The sequence below is a fragment of the Orcinus orca genome, chromosome 6 (genome assembly GCF_937001465.1).
Source record: "Orcinus orca chromosome 6, mOrcOrc1.1, whole genome shotgun sequence".
NCBI lineage: Eukaryota > Metazoa > Chordata > Mammalia > Artiodactyla > Delphinidae > Orcinus > Orcinus orca.
Window position 1 is genome coordinate 6,287,662 of NC_064564.1, and position 21,925 is coordinate 6,309,586.

A 21,925-nucleotide genomic window follows, 5' to 3' on the forward strand; every position below is an offset into this window, starting at 1 on the left:
TATAATATTAATTAATAATATATATTAATATATTATATTATATTAATATATATTAATATATATTATAATATATTAATATATTATATTACATTATATTAATATATTATATTAATAATATATATTTATATATATAATATAATATTTTATATATATATTTAATGTATAGAAATTAAAAATATCTAGATCTGTGCAAGGTGAAAATTTTGAACATTTCTTTTTAAAATTTATTTACTTTTTTATTGAAGTATAGTTGATTTACAATGTTGTGTTAATTACTGCTGTACAGCAAAGTGATTCAGTTATACATATATATACAAATTTTTTGTTTTATATTCTTTTCCATTATGGTTTATCATAGGATATTGAATATAGTTCCCTGTGCTCTACAGTAGGACCTTGTTTATCCATTCTATATATAAAAGCAACATTTCTTCTTAATTAAAGCATCTCTCCCTCACCTACTCCTGCCAGCTTCAGGTCAAAACCCTGCATTAGTAAAGAGGGTGAGACTGAGTTTTTTATCCTTCTGTGGGTGGCCCCCTCCACCTGTGAGTCCCCTAACTGAGGCACCCAACACCCCCAGGATTGGGGAAGAGTGTGTACGTGGGGGAAAAGTTCAGGAACGTCTTGGGTCTTACTTAACAGGTATTTTAGTCACTGATGCTCTGTGGCGGTAGAAGATGTCTCTTTGGGACCACTGTGGGTTTACAGGACACCTCTCACCGGCAGGAATCTTCTCCTGAAGTTTATTTATCCGTCTGTTCTCAGAGTTCCTATTAGTCCCCCTGAAGAAAGATCTGGAGCCAGATCCCTTCAAAATGACTTGTGACGAACGTGTCCTACTCTGGGGCTCTCACTGGGTCCCCAGTAAACACGCACACGCCCTACATCCCCACTAGCTCTGGGATGGAATAAACACTTGGGGTTGAGGCATCCCCAGTAAAGCCGCCCTCCTCACACTGGGCAACTGCTTAGCCAGAGTCTCGGCTTTAGCCCCATTTGCAGTGTGTGTCACTGGGTCCCCAGAACTCTGTGGACATATTCAAGTTCTCCAGGCAGCCCCCTTGTTGAAGACACCCCCGCCCTGTATCCTTCACCCCGGTTCCCATGGCAGCACAGGAAGGTCTCAGAACACCATCACCTCGACCCAAATACTCCCACCTATAATTTCAGAGCCACTTCACCTCCTCCAGGTTGCTGAGTGGCTAAGATTTACAAAACTGGTTTCTAGAACCTTCTTTGCAACCTCCGCCCAGGTGGTCCACCCTTCACTTTGGAGTGTGGATGCCGTTGGCAGCCACGGTTTTGCCAGAAAATGAGAGCCTCAGGGAAATGGAACTATGAAGGGACCAAAGTTAAAATCCTACTACAGTGTTACATACACATCTTGACTGTTTGCCACTTTTTCCCTGTTGTTTGTCTATCAAATGAATCTGTCTACCAATCTTCACTTTCCAGAAAGAAGATTAATATATGTCTCATGTGGTGCAACCCATAACTGATTCGCATCTAACACACCCATATTTTATTTGGTAGAAATTTTCCCTTTAATATAAGGCACCATATGAATGTTGACGGATTTTGGTCTCCTCAGCACGTGTTCTCAGGTTTTGTAAAGTCTCTGAATACTAGTACTGCTTTACCTCTTACACTTACATTTCTGTAGCTATTACATTTCTTAAATGAAGAAAAGTAGCATAAAAGCATGTCAAATGCAATTTAGAGCAGATTATGGCACTGTACTTAAGTGCGTACTAGGAAAATTACAGGTGCATTACCAATGCTTCAAAGTGTAAAAGTAACCAATTGAGTATTACTTTAAAAAATAAAAGGACTGGATTCCCCCCTTGAGTAGGTGATGATCATTTCCTGAATGTATCCTGGTATCACTGTGGGGTTTGACAAATAGCTGACAGATTACTTTGAAGATTACAAAAAGGGGGACGCCTTTACCATATAATCAGATGGCCATCAATATTTTCTGAATTTTTCCCTTCCTAAACATTAGATGACTTCTGAGATCTAGTCTTCACAATGAGGTCACTTCTTAATTGCTATTTATCATAACCTTCACCAACTTTTACAAGTAAAATAACAAAATGTAAATCCAAGAACCCAGGTACTCTTGAGAAATTAAAAATTACCTTTAAATACTTTAAACAATTTAAAAGCGTTTTATCTATTAGTAAAGTTAATTAATGTCTCCCTGATCTTGGATTCCTTACTATGATGCCATCAATGTATTTCATTAAGGAAGTAGAAAGCTGTGAACCAACTGATGTAAAACCAGTCAAGGTACAAGGTGGTCCTCTGCCTCCTTCATCCCCAGAGCAAATGATGGCCTGAGGCACAACTAATGTCTATAAAGAAATCTTCTAGTAACGAATGTGATTCCATATTTCCACCTTTATTATGATTCCATATTTTGTCCATGTTTATTGTGATGCCATATTTTTTCTTCAGTATAATTCTTTGTTTTTGTTTTTTGTGTGTGTTTTTGGGTTTTGGTGTTTGGTTCTGCTTAGTTTTAGATTTATACATCTTCACTCACTGAATGAAATAGAAATGCTTTGCAGGATACTTATTTAAAACAGTTCAAAGCAAAAATTGCCCTAAACAAACTGGCCATTAGTCTAACTCTGTAAAATATATTAGTCATATATCTATCAAAATTAATTGCAAAATTCTAAAACTTTTGTTTGGGTTAAATTTCCCTCAATAGAGAAATATAAAATTTCTTCGTTTTACAGCTAAACAACTTAATTTACGGATTATCCAGCCAAAACTTTATTTAGCTGAGAATTGTTTTTTTAAAAAAACCATATTCTCTGTGCTATGCGGCTGCTTCCCACTAGCTCGCTATTTTACATTTGGTAGTATTTATAAGTTCATGCCTAGCACAGGGAGATCAGCTCAGTGCCTTGTGACCACCAAGAGGTGTGGGATAGGGAGGGTGAGAGGGAGATGCAAGAGGGAGGAGATATGGGGATATATGTATATGTATAGCTGATTCACTTTGTTATAAGGCAGAAACTAACACACCATTGTAAAGCAATTATACTCCAATAAAGATGTTAAATAAAAATAAAAACATAGGCCCTTCCTGAGACTATACAGATAATTCCAGAACAAAATTTACGATATCTAGAAAACAGGCCACACTGCTTAACATGGATGCTTAATTTGTATTTTCAACATATATTTACAGGTAAAGCTTTACTGTGAACAGTATGTTCATCAGATCAAATGCATGGATGTAATTAAATTTCTGCTTGTTGATACTTGTTTTATAGCTCTTATTAAAAGTAAATGTAAATAAAGCTTGTTTGGAGATTAAAAAAAAGAAAAACATATTCTCTTGCTTTAGTTTATATTAACTCAGAGAAAAGAAAAAATGTCACACCAGCTAGAACCAAGCATTATTATAAAGGTAAAATCTGTTGGGAAAAGAACATCATGATTTTTTTCACAGTTGCCTTTCAGCATTTTAAAAGGAAGTAAATGGTAGGCCAAAGAAGCCATTCTTTTTCTCATTAACATCTCAAGAACATGCAGTTCACTAGATAACATTATCACTGATTTCTGTTAAGGAAAGCTAAAGAATTCTTATCACCAGGAGGCTGTTTCTATCTGTGAAACAGATTATTGGGCTTTGAGAGTGCTGGTTACTAACCTCTAAAAATATCAAATTAGAGGAGAGTGGCTGAAATCACCATTCATCTAAGAGCTGCAACCTCATTTTGTAGAAATTGTTCTAATAAACCCATGAGATGCAATTCTTCACACATTAAATGTCAACATAATCTCTATCTTAAAAGTGAAATTCAGGACTACATGTGTTCCTTGAGTTTGAGCTATAGATCCTATATTGAATGTGCTTCCTAGTTAACCTTTAAAAAGTTGAAGTTACGATATGCTCTATTCCTCTAGACTATGTTATGGGCATTAAGATATTTTAATCTTTTTATAAGGGACATAAACAAATATGAAAGTAGCATTAGGTTTTTGAAATATAAGAATAATCATCAACGAAGAGTAAAAAAGAAGAAGAATGAGAGGTAGGATATACAGGGAAAGCACTGGGTCTAAAGTCAGAACACTATTATTCTGGTCTGCCAATCATTAAGCCAATGGTGTTATATAAATACTGAGTCATCAGTTCTTATATGTAATGTAGAAATAAGAACACTTGCCTTGCCTGATACAGCCTTGTTGATAACTTCAAATTAAACAAAGAACGCAAAGGCGCTGTTTAAACTGCAAAGTAGCTATATGGCAAGCAAGAAGTATAGAGCCTCCCTCCCCTCAGAAAACCAGGTTTGCAAAATACCCTTACACATTGTCTTATTGGGCACGTGGATATGTTTACTAGATTTAAATGTGATTTCAGGTCTCTATAAATAATATATTATGGAGGAAAATTAACAGAGTGTTAAGACACTTTATTAGATTATTCATACGTAAGGTTGAGCAGTATTTTTAGATCTGCTGCACGATCTTTTTATCTTCAAAGATAAGAAAAGAGCAGAAGAGACTTTAAGATATCTCCTATAGAGTGGTACACCAGGAAAAGACAGACTACCAAATATGTAACACATGATTCCATTTGGAAAAATACAATTATATGTAAAGATAGGAAAAGCACAAGAAGAGGACGTGGGAGATATTTCCTTTTGTTATAGACATTAAATATTTAACAATAATTTGTAGACAATGAGATCATAAATGATGTTTTAACTTTTTGTCAGAGATGTTCTTATTGGCTAACTCTATTATATTGAGTGTAGGTTTATTATTTAATGATAAAAAATTCCCACCTGCATTCCTTCAATGTTCAAGAAGGGAGTCTAGCAGTTAGGAACACAGGGGTTGGTTTTTGAAGCCTGTGAGTCTGTTTCTGTTTTATAAATAAGTTCATTTGTAACTTTTTTTTTTTTTTTTTTTAGATTCAGCATGTAAGTGATGTCATGTGATATTTCTCTCTCTCTCTGTCTGGCTTACTTCACTTCGTATGATAATCTCTAGGACTGTCCATGTTGCTGCAAATGGCATTATTTCATTCTTTTTTGGGCTGAGTAATATTCCACTGTATATATGTACCACATCTTCAAAAACAAACTTATGGCTACCAAAAGGGAAACATTGAGGGGAGGGATAAATTAGGAGTTTGGGATTAACAGATACACACTACTATATATAAAATAGATAATCAGGGCTTCCCTGGTGGCGCAGTGGTTGAGGGTCCGCCTGCCAATGCAGGGGACACAGGTTTGTGCCCCAGTCCGGGAAGATCCCACATGCCGCGGAGCTGCTAGGCCCGTGAGCCATGGCCACTGAGCCTGCGCGTCCGGAGCCTGTGCTCCGCAACAGGAGAGGCCACAACAGTGAGAGGCCCGCATACCGCAAAAAAAAAAAAGATAATCAACAAGCATGTACTGTATAGCACAGGGAACTATACTCAATATTCCGTAATAATCTATATGGGGAAAGAATCTAAAAAAGAATGGATACGTGTATATGTATAACTGAATCACTTTGCTGTACACCTGAAAGTAACACAACATTGTATATCAACTATACTCCAATATAAACTAAAAAATTAAATTAAAAAAAAGAACACGGGGACTGGAATCAGACTGGGCTGGGTCTGAATCTGGGCACCATCGCTCACTAAGTATGTGATCTACGAACAGAAACTGACCTCTGTAAACCTCGTAGCAATAGTACCAACCTGGCTTGTGTGTATTTTTGATTGTTCAATTCCTTGGAGTCCAGTAGTGTAAATTAACACGATTTGGGGGACATACTGGAAACTCAAGTATTGAACTACTTCTGTTCTTTACTTGACTTTCTTGCGCTGATTCAGCTTCACCGGGCTGAATCATTCTTACCATGATCTGAAAAGGGTATGTAGGTGGTATCTTTTGCTTTTGCCCTTTCTTTTAAATTACAGTTTGCTGGGTTTAAAACTTCTGAATCCTAAATTGTTTCCTCTGAATTCTGGAAAGACTGATCAAATGCCTTCTAACATTGAATTCTGTGGAAGAGGATTCGGATCCCAGTTTGATTATCTCCCTTGTAAGCAAACTTGAATACGTTGTCTCTTAAGTGTTGATTTTTTTCATTAACATTCCCCAATACGGATGGTCCCTTTTCATCACATCACAAGCATGTGATTCTTTCATTGCCTGAAGTTTTTCTACTCTTTCTTTTATTATTGTTTTTCTTCCATTGTTCTGCTCTCTCCCAGCTGTATACACATTAAGTATGTCCTAAATTATGTCTCCATATTTTATTGTTTCTTCCATAATTTATAATCTCATCGCCAAGTCTTTTTCCCGTTTATTCTGAAAGACCCCGGACAGAATTATCAAGTAGCGATAATCTCCTTACAATCCTCCTTAGGGGGCATCAGTCACATGAAATTCTTCTATGATCTTTTACACTATGAAACATATTCTTTCTGGTAACTTCAGTGACTTTCTTGATTTACTTATAGAACAGTAATAACCCATTGCCTTTTATTTATCCAGACAGAATGGTACTTCAAATTTCCTCATTATATCATATCAAATGCTAACTTGCCCAAAACAGCACCAAAAACCCTCCGAGGATGAAGCACATCTAAGGGGAAGGTCTACCTTGATGATCTTAATAGCATCTCAGAGTGGAGGGGGAACAGCAGGATATTTATGAGAATTGGGGGGTTTGGTTTAAGTGTATCCTTTGATGAGGGGGTGTGGGCCTGACTGGGAATGACCAAGTTTGTGATGTAAGCGTTTAGGATGGGAGGACACGCGGAAACAAGGATTCCATGGTGACTGTTAATTTTCTGTTGCTGCTGTAACAAATTACCACAAGGTAGTGGCTTAAAACAAATGTACTCTCTTACAGTTCTGGAGGCCAGGAATCTGAAAACAGTTTGACCAGGCAAAAGTGGGGCTGTCAGCAGGGCTGGCTCCCCCTGGAGGCTCTGGGAAGGATGGCCTCTTCGGCTTTTCGAGCTGCCAGCAGTCGCCCACGTCCCTGGACCATGTGTTCCTCCTTCATCTTCACAGCCAGTACTGTGGCATCTTGCTTTCGGCTTCCTGTCACCTTCTTGTCCTGTAGTCAAATCTCCCTCTGCCCACCTCTCATAAGGGCAGGTGGGATTATATTCACAGCCTCCCAGGTTAATCCAGGATAATCTCTCCCTCTCAAAATCCTTCACTTAATCACACCTGCAAAGTCCCCTTTGGCAGGTGAGGTAACATTCGCAGATTCCAGGGTTTAGGAATCGAATATCTTGAGGCTTCAAGAGTAAGCAGTCATTTGATGCCATCGATCTTACTCTAATGAGGTTAAGTTTTGTAGTCTTCTACTACACATTACTAAGATAAAGTTTACAGTACCTTCCTACACAACTGTTTCCTCAAAACATACAGTCACGTGAGTGAAGACGCTCTTGGATGGTAATCATAAGAGGCTGTGTGGGTGAATCCAGGTTCCTCCATGCTTTTCTTAAACTCCTTGACATCCATCTACTAAGCTGTAAAGATTTTACAGCAACTAATTTAGTTATTGGTTTGTAGTCATAAACACTTCTGCGTCAATCTGAAAATATAACCCAGCCTATCTTTTTTTTTAAATTAATTAATTAATTTATTTATTCATTTATTTATTTATGGCTGTGTTGGGTCTTCGTTTCTGTGCGTGGGCTTTCTCCAGTTGTGGCGAGCCGGGGCCACTCTTCATCGCGGTGTGCGGGCCTCTCACTATCGCGGCCTCTCTTGTTGCGGAGCACAAGCTCCAGACGCACAGGCTCAGTAGTTGTGCCACACAGGCCTAGTTGCTCCACGGCATGTGGGATCTTCCCAGACCAGGGCTCGAACCCGTGTCCCCTGCATTGGCAGGCAGACTCTCAACCACTGCGCCACCAGGGAAGCCCAACCCAGTCTATCTTAATATCAGTAGCTGTGGCAGACATCAGATCATTAAGCTTTATTTTGATTATATGATAGATACATATTTCCTTTGCAAGTGTAACCCAGATGTAAGCTGCAGTCATCCTGTCCTTTACGACTCAAATTAAGTTCACAAAAATTCTTCTCCCGGTTACTCTTCCTCCCTAAAGATTCTTATCTGAGGCCAGGGGAACACAGGGAATAAAGATCAATCGTTCTCCCACTCACTGTAAGCGATGTTTCCATTTCTTTTTGTTCATGTATGCTGTCCCTTCTCAGTGGCTGGTGACCCATCATGGGACAACCCTGATTCCTTCCCTCCCGCAAAATACCATCAAGAGAAAGCCATCCCCACCAACACTGTGCCTGGCCCCCTGCCACGTCCCATGCCAGCCCCACTCCCCGTGGCCGGCAGCAGGCTGGCAGAACCCCGGGGGCTGCCACTTTGTGTGCCCAAAAGCCCCACCACGAGGGAGGGGTGGGGACATGCAGGCAGCAGCTCAGACACTCAGAGGGACTGGCCAGGGACATATGAGCTGGACAGCTGGCCTCCTGCCCGCTCGAGGACATGGTCTGGGTGTCCTGGATCTGGGGCTGGAGCCGGACGTGCCAACTGCCCTGCCAGGTGCCGGGCCAGGGTGTCTACTCTGCCTGGCGCCATTCTTGTCCATAGCGGTCACCAAAAGAGACAGAAAACAACGGGGGTTCATGATAACAGGGGGATCTATACTGGGGTTCTACTGAAGTTAAATATTAGACATTCTGTTCTTAAAAGCACTTTGGTGACCCAGCTAATGGGAATCTATTTTTGGCTCTCTCTCTCTAATTTCCTCAATCCCTCCTTCACACACACACACACACACACACACACACACACACACACACACACACACGCCTTTCTTTTTCTCTTAGAATTAGTATAAGAAGAAGAACTTATGCTTTTAGAGTTTTGGTTTTACCCACAAGATCCTTTGCAAATAGAGGTATTTTTCAGTTGCCAAGATGAATAAAGGGCCTCAGTCGTACATGTTATTTTACATCAGTTTCAGCTCTAAGGGAAAAGGCTCCAGCCAGGGAGTTAGATCTGGATTTGAGTGTCAGCTTCACGACACACGACCCGCATGGCTTCAGACAACTTAGCCTCAGAATCTCCTCATCTGTGAAATAAGCTTAGTATCACCAGCTTCACAAGACCGCTGAGGTGATTACCCAGGAAATGCAGGTGAAAACGCCCAGAGCACAGCCTGCATGTATGAATAATGAATTTTTAAGCTGCTGGATGAAAGCAGATGTCTCTGAGTCTGTGTATTTTTCTATTTAGTATTTTATAAACATTCTTAGAGCCCACTTTCTACCTAAGGTGCTGCCCTAAATGCTTTGGAAAGCAAGAGAAGAAGTGTCCCTGCCCTTCAGAAATTGAAAATTTAGAGGAAAAGGCAAATGCAAAAAATGCAAGGCCGTGGTCAGCAGAGGTGCAAAGTAAACCGTAGGTAATACTCGATGAAACCTGGAAAGACCCCACATAACAGGTGGAATCTGAGTTGAGTCCAGAGTTTGGCTGGAATGAGAGTAATTCTGCATCGCTACCCATTCGTGTTACTTGTCATACCATATCTATTCCCAAACTGTTTCCTGGAAATCCAAATATTCTTCCTTTATCCACGAGAACAGTCCAATCTCTCAATTTGCACAACCACTCATATTCAGGTCCGTTTTCCACAAAACAAAGGACGCCCAGTTAATGAGACTTACTACTCTTGGAAACCTGGTAGAACTAGGAATGGATATTTTCTGCTGTGCTCCTGGCACTTGAGCAGGATGCCCTGAAGCTCTGGCACCAGGAAGAGGGTAGACAATTCCTGGGGCAGCAGGTGGCGGGGTGGTGTCAGGAAGGACTCCCTGCACAGAGGGCCCTGGAGCCATCAGTTAAATCCTGAACAGATGTTCACGGTGGAGTCAGAGGATGTGAGTGTGTGTGGAGATGGGCACGGGTGGAGAAGAATCCAAACAGAAGGGACAACGCCACAGTCACTCAGGGCTGGGGTGTGGGTTGTGTGTCGTGTATAGGAGCCAAGAGGTTCAGGGCGAGAAAGTAAGACACGAACTCATGCAGACGGTCAGGGACCAGTCCTGAAGAGCACTGTTCACACTGTTAAAACATCCGATTGAGTCCCACAGTCATCTATTCTCAGTCATGGGAACGAGTTGCCGCAAACACTGAAAATACTCCCATCAAGACCAACGAGCCAAAGCTCGAACGTCTTTTTCTATTCTATACACTCACGTTTTGCCCAATATATGATATTCTCACCCCGACCTATGACTATATACTCTGTTGAGTGGACGACACTGCAGTGTCCTCAAGGCTAGCACACTGGGATGTGTTTGTAAACCTAGGTGCTCCTGGGGATGTTTCTTTCATGTGAAAATCAACCACCCCGTGGGCCAGAGCAGAAGACAGAGAAGCACTGCTCTGGGCAGGAAGGACTTAGGCAGAGAAGGACACAGGACGTGTCTGATCTTGGGAAGGACCATTCTGGCTGAGGCAGCAGCTCGTTGGGTACGACCCGGGGGAAGGGGTAAAGGGGGCAGTAGCAGAGGTTAAGACAAGGGGGCCCCGTGGAAGGTATTGTGGGGAGAGGACGGACGGGACTGGACTGAAGGACACACTCGTGGAAGATGAGAGAGGGTGGGTTAACACACTGGTTGCTCAACCCCTAGGGCTGGTCATGCTGAAGCCACTGAAACCGTTCAGGAAGCTCTTGTCAGACAGAAGTCAAAGGAGAGTGGGGTTCAGGGCGTTTGGAGATCCAGGGGCCAGTGCCCCAAAGGTGAGTATGTGCCCTATGGTAACGGAGGCCCAGGACTTCTGTAGGATTTCCTCAGAGGGCTCCAAAAACCCTCAGTTCACTAGAAATCTAAGAATCTCCGTTACACCGAAACAAAGCTGAATTATTCGCTGAAACCCACATGCTGGCAGGTGCCCAGTCAGTCCAGCTGATATTTCAAAGTCCGAACTCTTTAGGTTCTCAGGTGGTCGGGATGAGGGTGACTTAAAAGCCAGATGAGAGAAAGGACTACAATGTGGGTGTTGAATAAGAAGCAACATGGGTTTATGGACCCCGGGCCCCTGGGTCACTATGAATGAGTGAAATACGCATTATCCATGCACTTATTGATATGAGATGATGAACATGTGTTTATCAACTTCATGAGCCGTCCATATGGGACTTTTCCAGTCTGTATTCAGTTCCAGACAATAATTGTGAAATTCTTCTGTCAGTTAAAGAACTCCGTTCATTATTTGCTCAGGGGGTAGATTCTGGAACGAATTTTAAATCTTCAAATCACTCATGATCTCCTGCACAGTGAGTTCATGACACAGTTTATTCTGTCATGTAAAAAGGGAGTGTTTTTTATGCCTCTGTCAAAACCTAAATTCGCAAATGACTAGAAGCAAAGATTATATTTTGATCACCTTGTGGTGAGAGTTCAAATGGAAATGACAGACACTGGGACTTACTTTGCCTGCGACAAGTGATACCATTTCTAAATCTGACCATTTTCAAGGTAAAAAAAACAATTTTACCCTATACACATTATTTTCATGTCACATTGGAAAGTGTCCACTTTTTCAAAATTTCCATTCTGCTCTAAGATGTGAACAAATTAGGAACACGTACATTAAAAAGGACTTTGCTTTAAAAGGTATACACGCTGAGAAATACCTGACACGACAGTCTCTTACTCTTTCAGAAGGTTAAACTAACGTGACTGGGTTAACTTAAAATACACCTCAAAAATTAGTAAGTTAAATTACTCTCGGTCAACAAGCAAAACTGCATTCATCAAGAACACACAGTCTGCTTCAGTTCAGCTGTGCATTATACCTGCTAGAGGTTCTGAATTAGCCATGCCTACAAACTCTATCACTTCTTTTGGTTTCTTTCTTTACGTGGCTGTAGAGTGGAACCCCAATCAGATTATTTCACTCTCTTGCTTAAAAAAACACTCCATGTCCCTTGGTAATCACGTGACAGCTCACCTCTATCTTTGCTTCCCACCCGAGTCACTGTCAAGCCAGACGTGCCCCATTAACTGGGCCTGTCTCCCACCCCACACCCTCTTCTCCAGGACAGTTCTCATTTGTCTGATCTGTTTGTCTCTCTTCAGTTTTCCTGATACAAACAATAAATATGATCAGGATAATGACTTCAAGAATCTGATTAATTCATGTACATTCTGTATTTGTAAAAAAAAACAAACAAAAAGAAAGTTTATCATATTAATTATATATAAAGGCAGGTCATTTGGCCAAAAATCTCATTAATGAATTTTTTTAAAGCAATCATTTAACTTAAGTGACATCACCAGTGAATGAGAACATTTTAAAAAGATGTCTCACTGCATAGAAAATCACGCATAGTTTTGAGGTACCCTCTGCAGATAAGGGACATAAAATATAACTAGAAGGATAAGGAATGAAGCCACAGAACAACTACTTGTACGGCAGCAAATTATAAAACAATACTGTACTTGACATAGGCAAAGCCCCAACTTTAAGAACTGTATCAACAAATGAACTTATCTACGAAATGAAACCCGACTCACAGACACAGAGAACAGACACAATGTGGTTGCCAAGGGGGAGGCGAGGTGGGGGAGGGATGGACTCGGGGTTTGGGATTAGCAGACGCAAACTAGTACATACAGGATGGATAAACAACAAGGTCCTACTGTAGAGCACAGGGAACTCTATTCAATATCCTGAGATGAATCATAATGGAAAAGAATATAAAAAAGAATGTATATATATGTATAACTGAGTCACTGCTGTACAGCAGAAATCAACACAACATTGTAAATCAATGGTACTTCAATAATTAAAAAAAAAAAAAAGAGGGGCTTCCCTGGTGGCACAGTGGTTGGGGGTCGCCTGCCGATGCGGGGGACACGGGTTCGTGTCCCGGTCTGGGAGGATCCCACATGCCGCGGAGCGGCTGGGCCCGTGAGCCATGGCCGCTGGGCCTGCGCGTCTGGAACCTGCGCTCCACCGCGGGAGAGTCCACAACAGTGAGAGGCCCGCGTACCGCGAAAAAAAAAAAAAAAAAGAACTGTATCAAATAGAAAAATGTAAGATACTAATGAAAAATAAAAGGTCAGTGAGTGGTAGGGAAGTTTAAGAAGCTCTCAGTGTAGACTGACGTCATCAGGGAGCCTGGTGTTGGGTGTGAGGATGCACAGAATGCGGCCGAGCACAAATATTGGAAAACAGTCCAAAGAAAATAGAGGAACACATACCTACAGGTATACTGTAATCACTTGAAAAAAGTTTTAAGGCCCAAAGCAATTAACCAATCAATTAATTTTTTCAAATACTTGTTTAATTCAGGGGACAAAGTTAAAACTGGTAACTGAACTGTTTCCATAGCTTAACTGGTCAGTTCAGTCAAAATGGTCCCTGACGGATGGTGATTGTCAGGGACGATGTTGGTCAGAGGTACAAACTCCCGGTTTTGAGGTGAACAAGTCCTGGGATGTCATGTACAGCACGGTGACTCCAGTTTTCTTTTCTTTTTTTTTTAATTTAATTTTATTTATGTTTTGATACAGCACGTTCTCATTAGGTATCCATTTTATACATATTAGTGTATATATGTCAATCCCAATCTCCCAATTCATCACATCCAGTTTTCAACACTGTCTTGTATACAGGAAAGCTGCTAGGAGCGTAGGTCTCAAATGTCCTCATCAGAAAAAACGGACGTGCAAGGTGAGGGGTGTGTTAACTCACCTTACCGTGGGGATCACTTCACAGTGTACACGTGGATCAGGTCACACTGTGCACCTTAAACTTGCACAATGTTCCATGTCAATTATACCCCAATGAAACTGGAAAAATATGACCATTAAAAGACAAAGTCAGCATCCCAATGAGAAAATAAGTAAAAGGAACACTAAGTACGTGTCTTACATGGAATAATGCTGCTCACTTGAGCTTAACTGAAGTATAATTGACATAAAATGAATACAATGATTTAATACGCTATATAAATGGGCATGAATGACAAGTACTAAAACTATTTCCTGAATTACTAAACATTCACAATGTTTTCTTAAAAAAACATTTTTAGTGTATTCGTTTAAGGCCAATTGATAAGGAGATAATTTTAAGTGACAAAGGATATTGGAACTGTAATAAATAAATGAATAATAATTTTTGCACTACACTGTAAAAATACATTGTACTAGTCGTCTATATAAGGATTAAAAAAACTGTGAAGAAAAAAACTGTGGACTCTTATTTCACATACAAATTGTGTCTGATAAATCACTATAGGCAGTTCCAACTTTATGTATAACCTTCAGAGCTTTTTTCTTTCTTTTTTCTATCTTTCATTGGTTTTCTTTGTGCAAAAGATAAACAGTTTCATTTTGTAGCACATACTCCAGTAGAAAACTGGGGGATCCTAGCCCGGCCAGGAATGAAATGTTCTGTTTTGTGATGGCCATTTCCACACTCAGTGCTGAAATTGCCTAGGTAACTTACACTTATTTAACAATATGTCCCATTGTTTTCAAATACATTTTCTCTTTTATACTTTACAACAGTCCTTTGGTTGAGAGCACACAGCAAGACTAAGGTCACCAGGCATTGAATGGTACTGCCTCTCCAGACTTGTCCAAACAAGCCTTCTAACTCCTGAAACAGGGAACTAAAGTTACCTCTTTCCCATGCCTCAAAAAACCTTTAATATTGCCAATGAAAAAAAAAAAAACAGAAAAAGCTACACAGAAAAAAAGGATTTAGTAAAAGGCAGTGACAAATAGCAGAAAAGAAATTTTACATTTAAAGGCATGGCTCTTCTTTCAAAAGTTTAAATCTTAAATTTCTCTAGGGTTATAAGATTCAAAACAAAATGACTGAGGTGAGGAGAACTCAATCAGGAAATTTATTTTAGAATCTGATCTCTGAACTTAATTTAGTAAATATAAGAAGAATCATAGTCTGCTTTCCTAATAGAATCTCAGCCAATGGGACTGGCTAGTGAATAAGGGAGATAAAATTCATGATGTCTCCTAATAAATAGCTTCTAGAATCACGGGTTGACTCAAGAGAACTTAGTTTCTGGATCATTGCCAAGAAGCTTGAAATATTAGAAGCAAATTGGACATTGGTTCGTAAACTCAGGCACGGGCATCATAAGATGCAAACTGCGTTCATATTTTAATTACATATGTCTGTCCGTCTAGGATTTAAGAAGAATGTTTCACTAACTTGGTTGTACTTCTACGTACGAAAATATCCATATTACAACTACTCTATGCTTTCCAGTCTACTTCAAACAGGCAGCTTCCTGTTTATCAACATCAGTTAAGCGGAATACAAATGGAATTGAATTCTTAGTTTTAACTCAAGTGAACAGTTTTCTTAATCCCCCAAAAATCTTTTCATAAATATTTTGGCAACGGTATATGCATATTTCTTGGACTAGAAGTTCGGTCCAGTCTTTTGCTCATCAATTAATTAATTTTCTGCTGTTAGACGATGGGCCCTGGAAAACTTCACCTTCTGCAAAAGAGCTCGGTGAACCTGCCCGCTGAAGGCCTGGAGACCCGTTTTCTACAGGAAGACATTTTTCCCAATGTTTCTGGGCAAACTCACAACAAACAGGGGAGAGCTCCCCTTCTTAATACACTTTGGTGGTCTGAGTGTCATCCTACAGAGCCCAGTCCTGCTGGCTCTGTCTCAAATAAGCGACTCAAAGCCTCACCTATGTCTTCTGCCATTTTATTATTAGCACGAGGGAGAACTGAAACAGAGAATTATCAGGAATTCACGTCTTCCTCTGTAGCTGCAGAGGCTTTGCCAAAAATCTCTGCCCCGTCTTCATCATGAATCCCTAATCCAAATTCAAATGTTTCAATTTCCTCTAATATGATTTCAGGGCCCCTGAATTGTTAAAAAAAAAAAAAAAAGCTGTGGTGGTTAACTGCCACTTATAAGTCATTTAAATGGGGTGAATCCCCACAATTCATCTCTTTTCAGTTTCTATAAAATAGTCTCCAATTCCTAAGAAAATGCTGTTTACTAAGAAGACATGTATTTATTTGATTCTTACACTCTTCTACTATTAGTTCTAGTTTCTCCGTTTCCTAGATGAACAATAGATGCCAGTGCAGGAGACGCCAATAGACTAGAAAGAACACAATTAAGTCTCTGCAATTGACATACAATTAACACATTTGTTTAATAGACCCGTGTGTATGTCTTAGAGTAATTCAAACATACAGAATGTACTTTTGTTTTTATTTATCTAAAAAAATGTTGAAAACTTTGGTGTGCATTACTGCAATCCCTTTCTCTCTGACTCTCCCCACCAGGTGCAGGGAACCATCTTCCCAGCTCCCAATTTCAACCCCATGATGGATGCCCAAATGCTGGGGGAAGCACTCCAGGGATTTGGTAAGCCTGGTGATTTCTAGCACCTTTCTTGGTCATTTTTTTCCTGTGCTTTACCTTGTCTTAAGACTGTAACATGGGTGTAAACAGCTGATGTCTAACGGAAAGCAAACACAGATTCAAACAAAAAGCTGGGCAGAAAAGTAGAACAAGAAAAATAATAGAAAAGATCAACAGAATTGCCTCTCGCAATTGCAGATCTGACCTTGACATGTTTTTGCCTTAGATGCTTAAATGCCTAACAACTAAATGAAATTCCAAACCAAAAAACTTAATCTGGGATAAACATCCTTTTTTCCGCCCTTGTTTGTTTTCTAGCCTGTTTCCTTTGAGACTCCCACATCCAGCCAAATCAGACTTCCTGCCGCTCCCCAGAGGGATCTGCTTTTCCACATCCCTGCAAATTGGCCCAGTAATCCCCCTGCCTGGAAGGCTATATTCTTCTCCCATCTACTTGGAATTCAAATTCTCTTCCTTCAGGAACCCCTTCAATTGAGCCTTCCTCTTTGAACCCTTCTTTGCCCTCCAAACTCATCAGTCGTCCCAAGCCCAGCACCTGCTTCTGCAAGGTCCTGCCTCTGACCCCACCTCCACCAGGCCTGTCCCCTCCCCCCACCCCCGTCACCTGCTGACTGGCCTCTGAGCTCCCAAGGCGGGAGGCTGGGTCAGGTGCTTGTAAGTGCATGTCCAATGAATGAACTAGAGTTTAGGAAAGAAATGTAGAGAGAAGTGGGAAATTGTTGAGTTCTTTTAAAAAAGATTTAATCTTTAAGATATGACATGGAGCTGTTAAACATCCAACCTGTCCTAAGGAGACTTCTGGTGAACATGAAGATGAACACTGACAACAGAAAGGAAACGTTTGCATGAAACGTAAAAAGCCTTTCATGAGAAAGCAAGCTCTCAGCTTTGAAGACAAGGTCATCTTTACACAAGCTATACTGTGTGTGTGTGTGTGTGTGTGTGTGTGTGTGTGTGTGTGTGTGTCCACTAGCAGGACCCTGGAGGAAAACAATAAAGGACTTTGAATGTGCTCTAAAGTCAACATTAAGAGTCCGCAATGCTTATGCCTTTAAAAATATTAATCATCGCTAGAAAAATCTGGAGACAGGGCAACGAACAGTTATGGATTAACTTTTTCTTCAGGAGAATAATTTTTGCTTTAAAACTATAAATCAGAGCAATCTATTCACTGAAAATTCTTCTTTGTGCCAGTTTCAATTTTCCTGTCATCGCAATTTTAGGGTCAGAATTTGGATTCATTTTGACCCTTGTAGGTTTTTGCTTGTCAGTGTTTTAGCTGAAGAATTTCAGGAGGTTTGGGGTTTGACGGCACACCTCTGCTCTAGTATGACAAAGCAAGAACACAGCTCAAGATGCTTTGAAAGTCTATCCATACTGATGCCCCTGGCAAAGGGCAATCGAAAACGACAATTGCAAATGTTTCCCTCGGCTACTGTGGGTTTTTTCCAGCTTTGCTGAGACACAAATGACCTATAACATTGTGTAAGTTTAAAGTGTACCATGTGATGATTTCAAAGACGTATATTTTGCTAAATGGTCAACACAATAAGGTTAGTTTACACATCCTTGTTCTCACAGAATTACCATTTTTGTCATTATTGTTATGGTGAGAATATTTACCCTCTACTCTCTTAGCCACTTTCAAGTATGCAATACAGTACTGTTAACTGTAGTCACCATGACGGATGTTAGATCCCCAGAACTTACTCCTCTTATAACTGGAAGTCTGTACACTTTGACTGTCACCTCCCCCTTTCCCCCATCCCCCAGCCCCTGGTTGTTTCTATGAATTCAGCTATTGTGGATTCCATGTATGTGAGATCATACAGTATCTGCATTTCTCTGTCTCATTTCACTTAGCGTAACGCCTTCAAGATTCATCCATGTTGGCACAAATGGCAGGATTTCCTTCTTTTTGTGGCTGAGTAATATTCCATTGTGTGTGTATCATATTTTCTTTATTCATTCCTTTGTCGATGGGACACCTAAGTGGTTTCCATGTCTCAGCGATTGTGAATAATGCTGTAATGAGCATGGGGGTGGAGATAACTCTGCAAGATAGCAATTTCATTTCCTGTGGATAAATACCCAGGAGTGGAACTACTGGATCATATGGTAGCTCTATTTTTAATTTTTTGAGGAACCTCCGTAACGTTTTCCATAGTGGTTGCACCAATCTACATGCCCACCAACAGTGCAGGAGGGTTCCCCTTTCTCCACATCCTTGCCAACACTTTTTATCTCTTGTCTTTCAGATGATGGCCATTCTGACAGGTGAGAGGTGATATCTCACTGTGGTTTTAATTTGCATTTCCCTGATGATTAGTGATGTTGAGCAGCTTTTCGTGTACTTCTTGGCCATTTGTACACCTTCTTGGGAAAAATGTCTATTCAGGTCCTTTGCCCATGTTTTTCAATCAGATTATTATTATTATTTTTTTACTATTGAGTTGTATGAGCTCCTGATACATTGCAGCTATCAACTCCTTATCAGGTATATGATTTGCAAGTATTTTCTCCCATTCTATAGGTTGCCTTTTCACTCTGTTGATTGTTTCTCTTGCTCTGCAGAAGCTTTTGAGTTTAATGTAGTCTCACTTGTTTTTTTTTTTTTTTTTTTTTTTTGCGGTACCCGGGCCTCTCACTGTTGCGGCCTCTCCCGTTGCGGAGCACAGGCTCCGGACGCGCAGGCCCAGCGGCCATGGCTCATGGGCCCAGCCGCTCCGCGGCATGTGGGATCTTCCCGGACCGGGGCACGAACCCGTGTCCCCTGCATCGGCAGGCGGACTCTCAACCACTGCACCACCAGGGAAGCCCATCACTTATTGGTTTTTGACTTGGCTACTGTGTCTTACATAGAAAAATCAGAAAGCAAAAATATTCTCTGATGCAAATGGAAATGAGTAATTTTAACAAAAATTGTCTTAAGTTGTATAACAATTCACCAAGGAAAAGCAGTACCTCTCAGGTAACAATGTCTAACAGTGCAGTCCACTTGCCAAGTCCTAACTGCGACAAGCTACTTCCCTACCCACGCACTCTTAGAACAACTGTGTTTCTTTTGTCTCAGTTAACATATATAATTTCCAGATCATGCCTATGAGATCCTGGGCGAGGGGAACTATTTTTAACCTATATGCCTAACTCATGGTAAAGCTGCGTACAGGGCAAAATGAATCTTTGTGAAACACTGGGTGCTATTTAGACTAGGCGTCCTCACCTGCCCCAGGCCTCACTGACCACCAATATGATGTGAGCTGTAGGGTGTGTGTAGACCTTCTTTACAGAAGTGGAGGGAGTTTCCCTCTATTCCTAGCGGCTGAGTTTTCCTATATTTCCCCTAGAAGCAGTCATTCAGCATGTACTAATTCATGCTCACGGTGACTTTGTAGAAACCTTTCACTAATAACAAGAATCAACTGTACATCATAAAAACCTATAAGACTGCTACGGTTCATCATGTCAGATTTTTCTGTTAAACCGTCGGATAGGAATTATCTAGAAATTCCTGCCCCTAATATAATAGGACAAGAAAGAGAAATAGATACGATGATTCTAAAAAACAAATCAAAATTCTCTGAAATTGCAGAGGACATTATTAATATATCTCAAAATCCAAGGTAATCAAGCAAAAGCATTATTAAAAATTATAAGAGTTCAATAATTTTTCTGGATACAAAGTCAACATAAAATTTGACATCATTTACTTCATTGAGCAATTATGTGTTAAGAAACAAAGCAAAAATAATATAGCTTGAAATATCAATAGAAATGCAAATATGAATAATTTCAACAAAATCAAGTTTCTTGTTATTTGTAAAAACTCTACAAATCTTTACTAAGTCTTTTAGAAAAGAAAAACACATAATTAATTCAACAGATTCATCATGTTAGTGACAGAAATATAATTTCTCTAAATTGATTCCTAAGTTTACAGTTATTTTAATTGAAATTTTAATAATATTTTTGAGATCCATATGATATTACTCTGAAATATCTCTAGAAGGATAAATGAGCCAGAGTTGCTATGAACTTTGAAAAATGGAGAGTAATTCAGAGAGGTAGGTTGTGGATAATCCCAACAGAACAACAACGAAAACCAGAAGGCTACAAAAATTACAAAAGTGTGACGATAGCAAAATCAACAATGGATCCAACTGAAAAACCTTCTATTTATTATTAAAAATACGTTCATCTGGACCGCCCATCACGCAGTCAGCAGATCCCTTCAGAACCACCTAATGTCCCTTGGCTCCAGCGCTGAACCTGGGGCCCCGTGCACCTGATGCTCTGTGCCTTTCTCTACAGGCTGCCTTTGCTCCCAAACCTGAAATCCCAGGCTCTGGAGCTGATCCTCTGCCTCCCTCCCTCCATTCTGCAGCTGCCGGACCATTTCTCTCACCTGCATAAATACCTCGCTCCCCCTTTGGGTTCTTCCAGGCACGGTCATCTGTGTATATCTAGTCCTGTGCCCTCATTCACTGGACGTTTTCACATGCAGCTCATCACTCTCCCATGATCCGAACACATCCAGGATGGCTTTAACTTCCAAAAAGATGATCTGCTTAACATCCTAGCACTTCAACTCATTCTTCTCCTCATCTCCATCATTTGTCAAAGGGAAAGTATACCACACAGAATTCAACAGGCAGGGAAGCCTTTATGAAAGAGGAGAGAGACTGAACTCAGCTCCTCTGAAACAAAAGGCAGGCGAGGTCTGAGCCCTGGGATGTTCTAGAGGTCACAGGGGCGGGGGCCTTGGTCAACACAATGAGGACTTCTGAGGCTGCTCATTGGTACTCAGGGTCCTGCCTGCCACAGAGGCTGGGAGACAGTGGCTCTATCTTTCCTGGCGATTGTATTTCAAAGGGATGCATCCCAAGTCCTTGAGAAAGGCATTTCTGGGCATTAAAACTGGCAGGTGGTTGGGACAAGATTTATGTCTTGAGGGGGAAAGAAAGAATTTACAACTGCAAGTTTTCTGAAGTAAATGCTCTCAGAAAAAAAGAAGGAAGGAAAGAAGAAAGAAAGATAAGAAAGAAGGAAGGAAGGAAGGAAGGAAAGAAAGAAAGAAAGAAAGAAAGAAAGAAAGAAAGAAAGAAAGAAAGAAAGAAAGAAAGAAAGAAAGAAAGAAAGAAAGAAAGAAAGAAAGAAAGAACGGAGGAAGGAAAGAGGTCAAAGGCTTCTAATCAGGAGAAGTTTGTCTGAATTTTGGTCAAGCTGAGGGGATGCTAACACCTTCTTGGTTACTCTACCACCACTAACGTTGCAGCTAAATTTCCCTGAAGCAGCTGTGCATTCAGGCGTTTTTTCAGGTTCATGGGTTGGTGCAGGAGGAAGCGGGGCCTCAGAGCCCAGGAGCAGAGCCTCTGTTATGGGGAGGGGCCGCCCACCCCTGGGCAGGGGCATGGTCCCCCCTTCACAGCCCCTTCCCCAGGACTCTTCCTTCTGTTGGGGTCTGGACTGAGGTATGAGGCAGATGCTCCCCTGGGCT

General features: G+C 40.6%; 1 protein-coding gene across 1 annotated transcript in view; it reads left to right on the forward strand.

Moving 5' to 3' along the window:
- The window catches only part of ANXA10 (annexin A10), a 67,161-nt gene that overhangs the window by 11,578 nt on the left and 33,658 nt on the right, over window positions 1-21,925 (forward strand). The window contains exon 2 of the mRNA XM_004278659.1: window positions 16,329-16,410. Within this exon, the coding sequence (XP_004278707.1) occupies window positions 16,329-16,410 (82 nt within the window). The remainder of the gene's footprint in view (window positions 1-16,328; window positions 16,411-21,925) is intronic.